Below are 13675 nucleotides of genomic sequence, written 5' to 3'. Positions count from 1 at the left end.
TCCCCAAAGGCCAGCCCAGGAGGACATTCCCTCCAGGACAGGACAGTCACAAGCCTCACCACCTTTCACCCCAAGCACACACCAATCTCCTCTGATCCTGCCCAGCTGCAGACTGAGCCACCAGGACCCCATGTCCATCAGCAGGGGCTCCTCAAAGCCTCTAGAGAGCTGTGGAAAACAACTTCCCTGCAGAGACCCAACTTCATGAGCCCCCAACAACAGGCAGACTAAAATCCCTATAAATGAACACCCCAGCCTGGCCCAGTGCAGCCACAGGCATTGTGCCCCCGTGGTGGGAGGGCAGCGTGTGCAGCTGGACCCTGAGCTGCCCCCAGCAACCAAGGGCTGTGCAGGAGGGAGGTCTGGCACCCCCACGTCCCCACTGCAGAGAGCTAAAAATAAAGTACTCCTTAGGCCAGATGACACCAGAAATGTTTTCAGGGGAAGTAATTGCATATTGATCAGCATTTAGGAAGGCTGTGCAGGGCTGAGCTCTGGAATATTCATTGGGTTTAAGTTCAGGCTTTTAGAGATCAATAGCTGCTTGCCTGGACTGTCTGGAGTTGATTTTATTTGAAATATTTATTCTGCCGGAGGGCAAGCAGTTTATCTTAGTCTCATCTGTGCTCATTGAGGGAACTTTTAGCTGAACACTAATTCACAGACAAGCAAACATGAGAATCACCAAATGCAGAGGGGCCTCAATGTTCATGGAAACTCGGAATTACAACTTTATTCACTAACCATTGTTTTTCTCCTTTTAACACCTTTACATCTGAGACAACTTTTTTGATACATCTATTATTTAATAAAAAAGGGGTTCTGACATTATTTGTACTTTCCACATTAGCAGAACATAGCCTTTAACTTTACAAAAAACAGTAAAAGCAGAACACTAGATTTCCTGGGAAAGTGTGCATAAAATGGTTCCGTTTAATTAACCAGAAGATTTAGTAAAGAGACAGCTTATGTTTCCAGGGGTCATTAGGAACAGCAGGACAAGAAAACAAAAATATTTTAATAATCATCAAAAAATCTACCCTGAAATAGCTACAGAAAAGCTTTGGGGAGCCATATGGAGTTGTCTGGTTTCATCTTGTTTTCTGTACAGGAGACAAAAGCTTTTATTGAGGGTCAAGAAAAGTCCCAGCATAGCTGCAGGACAGAACATTTTGTGGCCCAGGTGATGCAGGTCCACATGAGCTCCCTGGGCTGCATTTGTCTCAGTGCATAGACATGCTCCTCAGTTCATAGCTGGGAAGCCACACATCGTTTTCCCTGAGCAAGAGAGAATCTCCCTGCCACATCCCCTGGGAGTGGCACGGCTGCATCTCCTCAAACCCCACAGAGCTCCACAGCCAAAGCAATAACTGCCTGTCAGTGAGCACCAGAGCTGACAGGACAAGCCTGTTTTCCTCTCTTTTGGTTAAACTGCAGTTAGGTTACTATGGCAAGTCTGAGGGACTGAGCACAAAGAAGTACTTTCTGAACTAAAAAGAAAATTTAGTTTAATTCTAAGGGACATTTCTAAACTTTCTGCTGGTGGCTGCTACCTTGATAAACCATATTGTTTTTGATAAAGATGTGACATAAAATAAACAAGCTTCCCTTGGTGTAGGGATATAAATTAAATAACTATATATAGCCCTGCTCTCATTCTTCTTCCAAATTTCCTTCTTCACTCCTGCTGTCACCAGCTTCATCCCTCTCAAGCTGCTCTTCTCCCAGACCCTCTGCTCACCTCCCATGTGCCTGCTTGGTGAAGCCCCAGTTCCTTCAGGGCCAACTGAAGTCCCAGATCACAGCACAAGCCCAGGACCCATCTGGCCATGGACATGCCATAAGGCACATCAGCCACACTGGGCTCATTTTCAGGCATTACCACTGACCCCCCCTAAACCAGGAGAAGTTCACAGGATACAACATTGCCTTTTGCTGTTGCCCACACATTTTAAGGCTCAGTACAACAGAAACCATCCTGTTCTCATGCCTATCTGTAGGAATATCATGAGCACATTAAATGCTCATTGAAAGCCACTGAGCTCTCTGCAGGTGTGTGTGCACAACCATCAATAATGGAACGACTTGGCTGGATGGATCGGGCAGCACCAGACACAGAATGCTGTGTTCCCTGCGACAGTAATGGAGATTCAAGCCTGATATCTTCATTCTCACACAGCTTATCTATCTCACATCATGTCAATACACTTTCAACTTTGCCTATTTGTCCTTTCATCCATCTGCACAGGCTGTGGTACAGTGATGAACCACCTCCAAAGTAAAACCAAAAAATAACAATTCTCTGCCCCCGGCCTTCAGAGGACACCAACAGGAGAGAAAAATACTCTGCCTTGTTTGTGGGCAAGGTGGTCAATCACAACTGAAAGGCATGTCTGCTCTCTGCTGTTTATCATGAAGGTATCAAGCAGAAGTACAGCTTCAGATCACAGCTATCCACATTCACTCCCTATTTACAACAACAGGTTGTGGTCACCTAAGTTGCTCTGTCCAAGAAAAACTGAGCACCTGTGAGAGCTTCTAAGGACTACATTAGAAGAGTTTATAAAAAATATAAAATAATCAGTTGTCAGTATAGTACATGCTTGTGGACAATAGCGATAGAAACTTCTAAAACAAATTCTGTAAATTATTGGTTTTTTTCCACTGTCACTTTACCAATCCCACTCAAACTGTAGAATCCACAGATTGAGGCCTTGGAAATTCTGTCTATCAGACAGAGCTGTTGCTGGCAGATTCATAACAGTTTGTCCCTCCCAACCCCTTTGCAACTACTATGGGGGGCAAAATGCAGCCAAGGAGAAATTTTCCTCTCATCATAATTTTCCAGCTGGAATCCTGGGCAGAGTGGTAAACAGTAGAGCCAAAAAATGGGTAAAAAGCTCTTAAAAATCCAAACACTGAATCCCACCCACATGGCACAAGAACTCCAACTAATTAGTTCTGCAAGGCTGGTTTAGCAGCTTAGGACTTCAGGCAGAGGGAGGCCTCCCTCCTGTTCTTAGTTTTGGAGCTTTTCCTTAATTAGCTTCAAGAAAACCCAGTGTTCCTATTTGAATAATCCATGTTGGGTTATTTATTCAGTTCCCTGCTGCCACACATTCCCCAGCCCTGAGCTGCAGGAGCTCAGCATTCCTGGCTGGTGTTTGCTAACCAGCCAGCACACAGCCTGGCACTCTGGGGACAGCCAGACAGAGCCCGCTGTGCCCTCCCGCAGCTCTGGGGAGCCAGACAGCCCAGCAGACACAACTCAGTGCCAGCCCAGCAAGGGAAAGTGGAGAGAGAGCAGAGAGGCCCCAGAGGTTCAGGGTGTGACAAAGCAGAGCATAAGAAATGCAAACTTATGCCCCATTCACAAAAGTAATTTTTGTATCAGCATCCACAAAAATTCAGCAGCTCAGAGGCTACACAACACAGTGAGCCTGAAATGGGGAAAAAAAAGAAAAATGTTTTCCCTAGATACATCCAAAGGTCCTCTCATGCCCTCATAGAGGTCGTTTAAATCCTTAGAGGGTTTACCTGACCTACAGCATTCTCTGTGGCAGATACCCAGATGAAAGATCTGCCATTTTCCAGCAGCCACTGTGGCAACCTCACTTCTTAGGAAATAAAGCTAAAGACAAAGAGTGAAGATTCCATGTTTGAGAAAGTCCAACTTACTTGATGGAAAAAAAAAGAAAGAGAAGACAGACAAATATCTAGCTAGAACATGTATTGGCACATCAAGAGCAGGAAGGAAACCACAAGGCTAATGAGGTACCTGAGCATCAGGTTCATCAGCTGCAGACCCTCACCCTTGAGGAAGCGATCGCGGTTGGAGCTGAGCATTAGGCAGGAGCAAAGGGAGTCAAACAGGTTCTCCATCATTTCCTGCTCCTCTGCTGTATTTGGATTGTGTCGTTTAAACACCTGAATGACAAAGAAAGCAAAATTACCCCCAAATGTTGGGCTGTGCTGTTGCAAAACACACGTGAAGAGTTTGCACCCAAAGCTCCAGCACCTGAGAGGTCTCAGCCAGTGACCACAGAGGTCACTGCTGCATCCTCTGTAGCTGCTGCCCTTTGCTGCCCTGACTGTGCACCCACAAATGTGCAGCAGCCTGGTGCAGAATTTAAAGGATAATACACAGGGCCTGCAAGGGGAAGGGCAAATTCACCCTCAAGTATGTGGATAAGCTGATTACCAGAGATTCCTGCACAATTCATACCTGAGGGTGCTACAGGCAGCACTGCCTGAAGAAATATAGGTGAGCTAGCAACACACTACCTTCAGCCAGCTCAAACATGAGCAGCCCTGTGCTTGGAGTGGAGCATGCTGAAGATGGACCAATTCCAACCCTGCCTACCTCCAACTTGCCATGAAATTATAATGTAATAATTTAACTTTAAATTAATGTTAATGCACATCAGCATTAACATCTTTACAGAAGAGATTCATCTCACTGACCATGGATGACACACCACATGGAAGGTATTTTGGGGCTGTGCCTCACCAAATATGAAGCAGTGCTAGGACAGCACCCCGGATATTTTGCACTCCTCCCACCCAGCCCAGCAGTCTCCCGATGGAAGAGAAGGCATGTGGGAATTACTCACAGATAACTGCTGAAGCAGCACATCGATCCCATCCAGCTCCCCAAGCAATTCTCTGTTGTCTAGACGGAGGTGGGGGGAAGGGGGAAAAGAGAGAGAAAAATGAAGCTAACTGTCAGATTTTACAGCCATCTAACACTGATACATCAGCAAACAAAATCAATACAGCTTGACAGAGCACAAAAGCTGCAGAGAAAGAGAGGGTGGAGATGAGGGAGCACATGGGGGAGAGTTAAGCCAGCAAAGGAGAGCTGGAGGCAGAAAAGGGCTGCTGTGATCTGAGAGAAGCCTGGATTCTGCCCTCACTGACAGAGATATTGCAGGCATGGCTCACCATCATTATTCTGGAGCAGAATCGCCAGCACCTCACTGCAGTACAGCTTGTTGGCATCAAAAGGCATCTTAGCCTGTGGGGGAAGGAACAAGAGACCCATCAGGGCACGGCCCTCAGCATCTCATTGATTTGAAGAACACATTAATCAAATCACCAAATGTACAAGCAGCACATAAAATAAAACACATCTGCAGTAATTCTGCAGTTTTCCTCAGTAACAATTCTTATTCAGGGGTGATGGGAGGTGTGTGTGGGTTCATGCACACATGTAGAATGTCCACTGTGATTCTTCACATGGTCCTACTTCAGTAGGTTTGGCCAAGTTGGTTCAAAACCCCTAAGAACAGTCTCCAGTTGTTTGCCACACAGAATCTCTTTCCTGTGATATATTTTCCACGATGTTACCTGGGTGCATGGCATTTATCTCTGTTCTGGAAGTCTGTGCCTGTCAGCAAAACCAGAATTTCACAACACACAGTAACATTAAATAGTAACTGCCAGAGTTTCCTCTGAGGATCAGTGTCACAGTCAAAAGTACATGAGATGGGTTTTGCCTGCACAATCACCTAACTTCCATTTCAGATATTCAGCCATCCTCTTTATGCTAAAGAAGTCATTATTAAATGAAAATGCTGAATTTGAACCCCCCAAAAAATCCCTAGAGTGGGTTCTGAACTGGATCCAATGTTTTTGTATGCTGCCAAAGCTGTTTCATCTACAGAAACAGACTGAACATTAACCAATTAGATAATAATGCAACCTGTTTTACTGAGAGATTCATAAAATAAAACAAGTTTAAAAATCATCAGTTATCAGCTATTTATACTCTACTGTTCAAGAAGGGAAAAAGCAGAAGTCCTAGGCTTAAAACATAGCATTTTTCACCCAGTTTTTTCCCAAATACACAACTCCCTGCAGCAGAGTGGACAGTCCTGCCTACGCAGGGCTGCTGGGCCAATCATCCCACCCTTCTGCCAAGGAACAAAGCATGGTGTGCAAGCACCACACAACACACGGAAACATGGAAAGCAGGAAGATCCCAAGCACCACCAAGTATTGACTTTAAACAAAGCTTTTCATTCCAAATGATCCCCAACCAGTCTGCAGAATGATCCTCAACCACTCTGCAGAGGACGGCATTTACAGCAGCCAGGTGACACCTCCAGGCAGACCATGAGGGAGAGGGGAGGTGCTTGGTGCTGTACAGCCCTGCCAGCTTCTGCCATGGAGTGACCAACTGCTGCCCTGCAAATCCTGGGAAACAACATTCTGATCTCCTAAGACTGCACACATCATCAAACCCTGCTTGTGTTTGCAGAAGTGAGCTCTGAGCTCTCCACCTGAGCTTTCTGATGCAGTTCTGACAGTCACAATACAATTATAAGACCTGAAATGCTGTCAGGAAACAGAAAGTCATGCTCTGTGCTGTGTGCCAGATGTCCTCATCACTGCTCAGACAGAACCCTGATCTTAAAACTTATCCTACAGACATTCCACAGCAGCTCTACCCAGCTGCTGAGATCCTGGGTTAATCCCAAACACATCTGTCAGGGAGAGAGATTCAAGACCAAGCACTGCCAAGAGCCAAAGCACCTGGAGAGGGGTTCATTAGCTCCCCACAACCTTGTACAGCCAAGAAAAAGCCCTGCCTGATCCTACATCCCAAATCCAGCAATTAACACAGCCAGAGAACCCAACAGACACATCCTGCACAAGCTTGGAATACCATTGAGCATTCATGTTCTGTGGCACCAAGAAGGGGACTCCTAGTTGGGATTATTTTTCTTTTCCAAGTTTTTCAGTCTTTCAGCTGCCACAGCAATTCCAAGGCAGGCAGCAGTACATACCTGCCAAGACTAAAATTAACTTCACTTTTTCTTTTTAAGCAAAGAACATAATTATGTTACTTCCTGTAGTGAGAAATTACAGATTACTTCTGTTAACAAGGATGTGAAGTGCACAGAGGGGTACCTGCACTTACACAGCTGATGGAGAATTTCTGGAATTCAAAGGCTTTCTAATCATGCAGACATTTAAGCATGGAAGTGCTAATGCCTTACTGACAGGTTAGAGAACAGCCAGAATTTCTTTGCTATATTTCCTTTACTATTTCTGTGAGATGGCTGAACTAACCATTCTTTTTCTACAGCTTTTTCCAGTGAATGTTTAGGCATTTTTTTACACAAAACAGAGTTAAAGTGTGCAACTCGCTGTCAAAGGATGCAGCGTATGAAAACCAGATTTTAATTTAAAAGGCAATTAGCTGAGTTCAAAGCAAAAGCCACCCCCAGCAGCATTTAAACACAAACATCACTTAAAACTCAAAAATTGTTAAAAATGTGGGAAGCAAAAACCATTAAATGGTTAATATTGGTGTCCCCTCTCACTGGTCAGCTTTCATAGTCCTACAGATCCCACACATGAAAATTCAACACACATGAATAATATGAAAAGATAAAAGAGACAATTTCTACTGAAGGACATTTATAAAGACAAAACCTAAGTGTGTCTCTTTCAACTAAAACTGCTGAGGACATAGACACTGATCTATAAGTTTTTGTCCTTAACTGGGCTTTTACAACACACACAAGCACAACTGGCTTTTCTTAACCTAGTTTTTGTGCTAACTGGTCTGTAGAAGGAAAGTGAGAAACCAGCTCACCTTCAGCCTCTTGAGCAGCCACTGCATGAGGCCCTGCTGTGCAGCCTCTGTGCACATCTCTGGCCTGAACTCTGCCATGTTCTCCACGATTCCTGGCAAGAAACACAGAAAAAAGATGGTTTTCTCCATCAGAAATTACAAATCTCTTGTTTCCCATCTCTCTCATTCTTGCAGTCCTGGGAGATTACTATCCCAAAGGACTGCAAGGAGTGGGTGATGGTGTGATTGCCACACTGGCACCACCCTGCAATAGTTCAGTGCTGTGCAAAGATCAAGCAGCAGAGGGGCAGTTATGTCCTTCCATGAATTGCAAATGTTTCACTACCTGAAAGTTAAATATATTGTTAAGACACAAACAAAGTATAGCTCACAGATATGTTCATAGTAAATACATGGACAGTGGAGCACTTTCCTGGAGGTTTTTAAAAGCTGTGTAGATGTAGCACTTTGGGACAGGGTTTAGTGGTGGCCTTGGCAGTGCTGGGTTAGTAGCTGGACTCGGTGATTTTAGAGAGCTTTACCAACACAAACAGTTCTGTGACTGCCTCTGGTGCAGTGCAGTGACCCATACATGTATCTGCACCTCCCAACACAGCTGGTTTGGGAAGAGGCACCTTTCATGATGCAGCCATGGGACAAAGGACAAACTCTGGCTCCAAGGACAAGTGATTCCACGCTGTGCTTGAATAAAAGCTGCACCAGATCCTGTGCTGCAGTGCTGGCAGTCCAAGAGAAAAATAAGAGAGTGGAAAGGAAGGGCTAATTCACACCCCTTGGTACAAAGCACAGAAAGAAGCAAGGGGCTGGGCAGCAGCCACTTACCCAGGGTGTTGTGGACACCATCAGCCTCCTCTTTCACACTTTCATCCAGGCGCTCTAAATTCTGGACCAGCAAGGCCACGACCTGGCCCTCCACCTAAATCCCCGGGGTCATGGAAAAGATAAAGAGATAAGAAACAAGAATGAAAAGAACATGAAGGAAATACCCTGCCAGACATGACCAGAGACACAAACAACCCTGCTGTAAAATCTCAGAGGAAGTGAAGGAATCATCATGCAAATCTGTCACTGTGCTTTTCCTAATTAATGAAACAACTTTTGTGTTTCAGATTAAACAGAAAACCATCAGGAGGAAAACGTGCACCTTGTCACAGTCTTATTTCCTGAACCAGCCTGATTCATTTATAATCCCTCAGAATTCTGAAGCATGAGGCTCACAAGCCACTGTGGATGGGAGAACTGTCAGCTCTGTGAGCAGCTGCACTCCCAGCTGGTCACTGCTGCCTGCCTACATTGCTGCTGGACCTTCCACCTAACAGGTACAAAAAGCTGACAGAACAATGCTCACACACAGATCCAAACCCAAGAGATGAACTGTCACCAGCTGAAGTCCTGCAGTTAAATCCTCTCAAGATGAATGCACCAAGATGATTTCAGTGAGTTAAGGAAAACTGGAGAGGCAAGGGGGAGTCCCTGAATCACAGAGCTTACATCCAAAATACACCTTTAAAACTGGAATTGGAAAGAGTCCCAGCTTGACTCTGGCAAACCTTCCATTGTGGATGTGAGCTTGGAACAGTTAAACAGCATTACAAATTCAAACACTCTTAACCAGCTTTGGGCCCTATAAAGCACAGCAAATATGTGCAAAAAACATATATATGGGCTGCTGCAGAAAACAATGTAACAATCTTCAGATACCCTACAACCTTTTACCTACTTTCTTTTAAAAAAAAGTAATCTAAAAAGCAGATATCTAAACATTTCTCCCAAGATAGGCCTGACCTGTTTCTTTCAAGCAGGACAATGAAACCTCTAAACATGGCTATTATCAGTGGGCTGGTGACAATGAAAACAGAAAGAACTTCACTTGATTTACTACCTCTCCACATATTTTATAGAAAACATCTTCTCTAGCAGCTCCTTCCTCCCATTTCCTTCACCCAGCAATCTCCCCACCAAGGCAGAGTAATTAACAACAGTCCAGAGGCCAGCTGGAGGAACTGGGCTCTGGGCACTGTCATTAACCTCTGGAAGGTAACATCATAGTGACTGGACAAGGATTGTAGGAGAAAACAGAGCAGCCAAACAAAGCAAACAAAAGAAAAACTGTAATTTCCTGTCTTCCAAATTCAACACAATAGTTACAGAACCAGACACAGACACAGCCATAGTGATGTTCAAAGGCAGCAATTCACCAGCTCCACGGTAGGACAGACCTGTAAAACTCATGTTTGGCTGGGCATCACCTCTCTGGAGGGTTTGTATTCCCCTTCTACAGCTGGGGAGCAGGAGGCATCCAGCACAAACAGCAGGAAAAGGGGAAATCCAACCCCACAGAGGCCAAGAGGCACTCAGAGAGTTAGTTAACTGTGCAAGGAACACTTAACACCAACCAATGCATCTGCTACCCATCTAGGTAATTTTCTGGGTTGGTTCACTCTCTGTGCCAAAAGGGATCCTTACCTCTGTACCCTCCTCTATCCTTAAAGTTCATTTGTTCTGCTACATGAAAAATTTCAAGTTTTTACTTCTTGTTAAGAAAAAAATCCCACTGTCACCGACAGATGCCCCAGTTCAAGCCCAGATTTTGGGGCTTGAAACAAGAATTATTGGGTGAAGACACCCAGTCTCCTGTGCAAGAGGTGAGACTGTAAGATGACAAGGGCATCACTGTCCTTTGGGCAAAAAACTTCAGTTCTCCATCAGTGATCCCAGGTCACACTTTTTCACGGGAGAGAAGGGAAATGCAAACAAAGCTCCCATTTTCAATGGGACACTGTCCAAGTCACAAATATTATTACTTTGTTCTCCCTCCCTGCACCAAAAATCTCCCAGCTCACACAAATTTTGCAATATGAGAGTGTTCCTTACAAAAAAAGAAGTGGTGCAACAACGTGCAAATAGTGCAACCACCCACTCCCCAAACTCTAGCAATTCGTCAAAAGCAGCCATCAGGGTCTCAGGTTCAGAACAGGCTTCTCCTGGCTATCTCCATCACAATGCTGGCAGCAAAAACACCCAGACACAGCTGCAGACAGTAGGATGGGTCAGTGTTCATTGCTGGGCTGAGGCAGATGTTGAGGCACTGAAATAATCTGGGGTTTTCTACTTACAAGAGCATCTATGAGGACTTCAGCTCCTTCTTCACTCTCATGGAGAGTATCAATATCAGTCAGCTCTTGCAGCAAGTCAACCACAGCTATGGAAACATGTGCTGGGTGTTAAGGACAACCAACAGAGAGGCAAATGCATTTAGTATCAATAGCAGATGGCTCTTAGGCCAGTGTGTTCATGACATGACCCCAAAGCAACTGGCAATACATTACTAGTGAGGTGATAAAATGCATTACAATCACAGCAGCAGGGCATAGATACCAGCCACAAGAGCACACAGACTACTGCAGCAGACCTTCCCCAGAAGTGCTAAAATTAGGAAATCTGAGCAATTAGGAATGATAAAAACAAATGTGATACTGTTTTTACTGTATCAGGCATTTTTACTGCTTCTTCTTGATAGTTACTTATTTTTTTCAAATCAAACATGTTGGTCTAAGGAGGCACCATCTTGCATTGTAAAGACTGAACACAAGCGAAATGAGTTAAAATAATGTGATTTGGGTATTCTGCTCTCAGTGATAGCCCTGCTAACCTGATACACACACACCTAACGAGGGCACCGCCGGCAGCAGGAGCATCACCCCCCTCTGCCCAGCCCAATTAGGGCAGCACACTCCTCAAACTGCAGCTCTCGCAGGAACAGCAGAGCTTCTGCCAGCCCAATTTTCACTCATTAACTCTGGGCTGCATAACACACAGCTCCCCTGCCTGCTGCACAGCTCCCTTGTAAGACAAGACGTATTCCAGCTCATTAGACCCACTTCCCTATTCTCTCAGACACACTGATCAATCCCGCCTGCGTCCCAAGGGCAGAGCAGGAGACGTGGTTTTCTGAATGTCCTAAATAACCACTCTGTGATGGATCTCTCTCAAGTGCCCAGGCTGACAAAGCAGCTCCCAGGTCTCCTATTTGTGCATTTGCTCAGACACACAAGCAGCAACAGGAAAAGTATTTTCATCTGTCTTTTCTTAGTGAGGTTCAGCCATGTGCTGGGGCTGGCTGGAGAGGTGAGCTCTGCAAGAGAGAGCCTGGACCTTCTGCTGGACAAGCTGCAAGAGAATCACCAGCATGTCACTTCTGCCAAGTGTCACCTCAGCAGAGTGCCACTGCAGTGACAAAGGCTAATCACACACTGCACTGCACCAGCAAGAGCAAAACCAGCAAGTCAACAGAAGGAATTCTTACCTTCTCCTTGGCCCTCATGGAGCAACTTGTACAATATTTTGTTCAGTTGTGGGCTCTCCCAATAAAAGAGAGGCCTTGACATACTGTGCTTGGGAAAGCAGAGGACCACTGAGGTGGTCTGGGGGTTAATACAGGATGGATGAGGACAAATTGAGGTAATGGAGGCTCATCAGCCCATGGGAGAGAAAGCTCAGGGAGGAATCAGTTGAAGATTTCTGCTGTCTCCTGGGTGCTACAAAGATAACTGAACCAAGTTCTTTTGGAGTGCACAGCAAAGAATTCAGCAGAGTTCATCACACAGGGCATTCCTGTCTGGGAAGCTTCTGTTGGGGCTTGCAGTGAGAGTATCAGCTATCCTATAAAATTTAGGAGATGGTAAAGCAAAGCCTCACTTGAAGCTTTCATGTCTTTCATTAATAAAATCTTGGTGATCATCTTTCATTCACATGTTTTGTGTAAAACTGTATGAATCATTCAGCAGATTATTTGCTCCCCCTGGACATTGCTTTTGTCTCCTTGCATTAGTCCCTCAAGACACCACAATTAAATTGCATCTGAATAACCATTTGTTTCTTTCTCTCCTTGAAGAACTCATTTTAAAAAATATTTTCCCATTTGTTTTAACAAAATGTCATTAGAAATCTGAGCTGTACCAATTCAGCTTTATGTCTAGATGCTTCATCTTAACAGTGCTTCTGCCCTGTATGTGAGCAGCAGCAGTCTCTGCTTCCAGTGGAGCGCAAAACACTTCAGCAGTTTTACAACAAGAAATATACTTTCCCCAAAATTGCAGTTCTCAGGCCCAATTCCTACCCACAAACTCATTGATAGGCAAGTTGCAAACCAAATAAAAAGAGTTCACACTGGAAACCCAGACAAGTCTTTGACAGCAGCAGTGAGCCAAGCACAAAGCTTTCCATGGCAGACAGGACAAAGCAAGCTGTGCTCTGGTGCACTTTATCTGGAAAACAGCTCTGCTATCCCAGTCAATATTCCCAGAGTTCCTTTTCCCCACCATGAATGAGAAATTCAGTATAAAAGCACATAGTACAAACAAGTCTGTGATGTCTGGTATAAAATAAATAATTAAACTACAGTAACCACGAAATTGGATTTGCATGGGAGGAGCTTCCCCCTGTACAACATAAATTGTTAACAGTTATTTGAAAGCCATTTCCTTGCAGATCTTGGATAAGGGAAGCTGTGGGCTTTACTGTTTTGCAGGGACCAGCATTCATCACATCAAGGTTCTACCTGATGCAAGTCAAAATACCCAAACACAGTGCTCGCTAATATAAACTGGCATGCAATAAAATATTTATGTTTTGGTTTTAGCTTCTGATCACTGCACCCACTTAGAAAGAATGAATTATGAATTCTCAATAGATGGTGCTATAAAGAAAAGTGCTAAAAAAGAAAACCAAGATCTGTGCATCAAACCACAACATGCAGCACTAACAGGCCTTTTCACATTGTATATTCCAAAACACCTCAGGAAAGCTGGTAAGTGTTATCTCCTGCTTTACACATAAAGAAGCAAAGAATAAATTACCTTCCTAAGGCCATGGATCAATAAAAATGGAAAAAGGACTGCCTGAGTCCCAAGCCGAGGTGCAGTGCCCTTTCCACAGGGCTTCACTGCTCCCTCCACCCACAGATATTTTCAGGACACACACATGCAATCTCCCAAGTCATGTAACAATTTTTCAGCTCAATCTGCTGTAGAGTATTTTACAAGCAAAGCAGTCTGAGGTCTGCTTTTA

The 13675-nt window shown here is 44.6% G+C and overlaps 1 protein-coding gene across 1 annotated transcript in view; it reads right to left on the bottom strand.

Annotated features, from left to right (window-relative positions):
• CTNNBL1 (catenin beta like 1) overlaps nt 1-13675 on the bottom strand; it is a 47241-nt gene that overhangs the window by 21860 nt on the left and 11706 nt on the right. Inside the window, exons 5-10 of the mRNA XM_064391418.1 lie at nt 10723-10820; nt 8429-8522; nt 7607-7698; nt 4945-5017; nt 4614-4672; nt 3779-3927 (exon numbers count right to left, since the gene is read on the bottom strand). Coding sequence (XP_064247488.1) covers nt 3779-3927; nt 4614-4672; nt 4945-5017; nt 7607-7698; nt 8429-8522; nt 10723-10820 — 565 coding nt within the window. The remainder of the gene's footprint in view (nt 1-3778; nt 3928-4613; nt 4673-4944; nt 5018-7606; nt 7699-8428; nt 8523-10722; nt 10821-13675) is intronic.

This window comes from Passer domesticus, chromosome 16, assembly GCF_036417665.1.
Source record: "Passer domesticus isolate bPasDom1 chromosome 16, bPasDom1.hap1, whole genome shotgun sequence".
NCBI classification, from domain to species: domain Eukaryota; kingdom Metazoa; phylum Chordata; class Aves; order Passeriformes; family Passeridae; genus Passer; species Passer domesticus.
The sequence above is the reverse complement of the archived record's forward strand: the minus strand, read 5'-3'. Positions and strand labels throughout refer to the sequence as shown.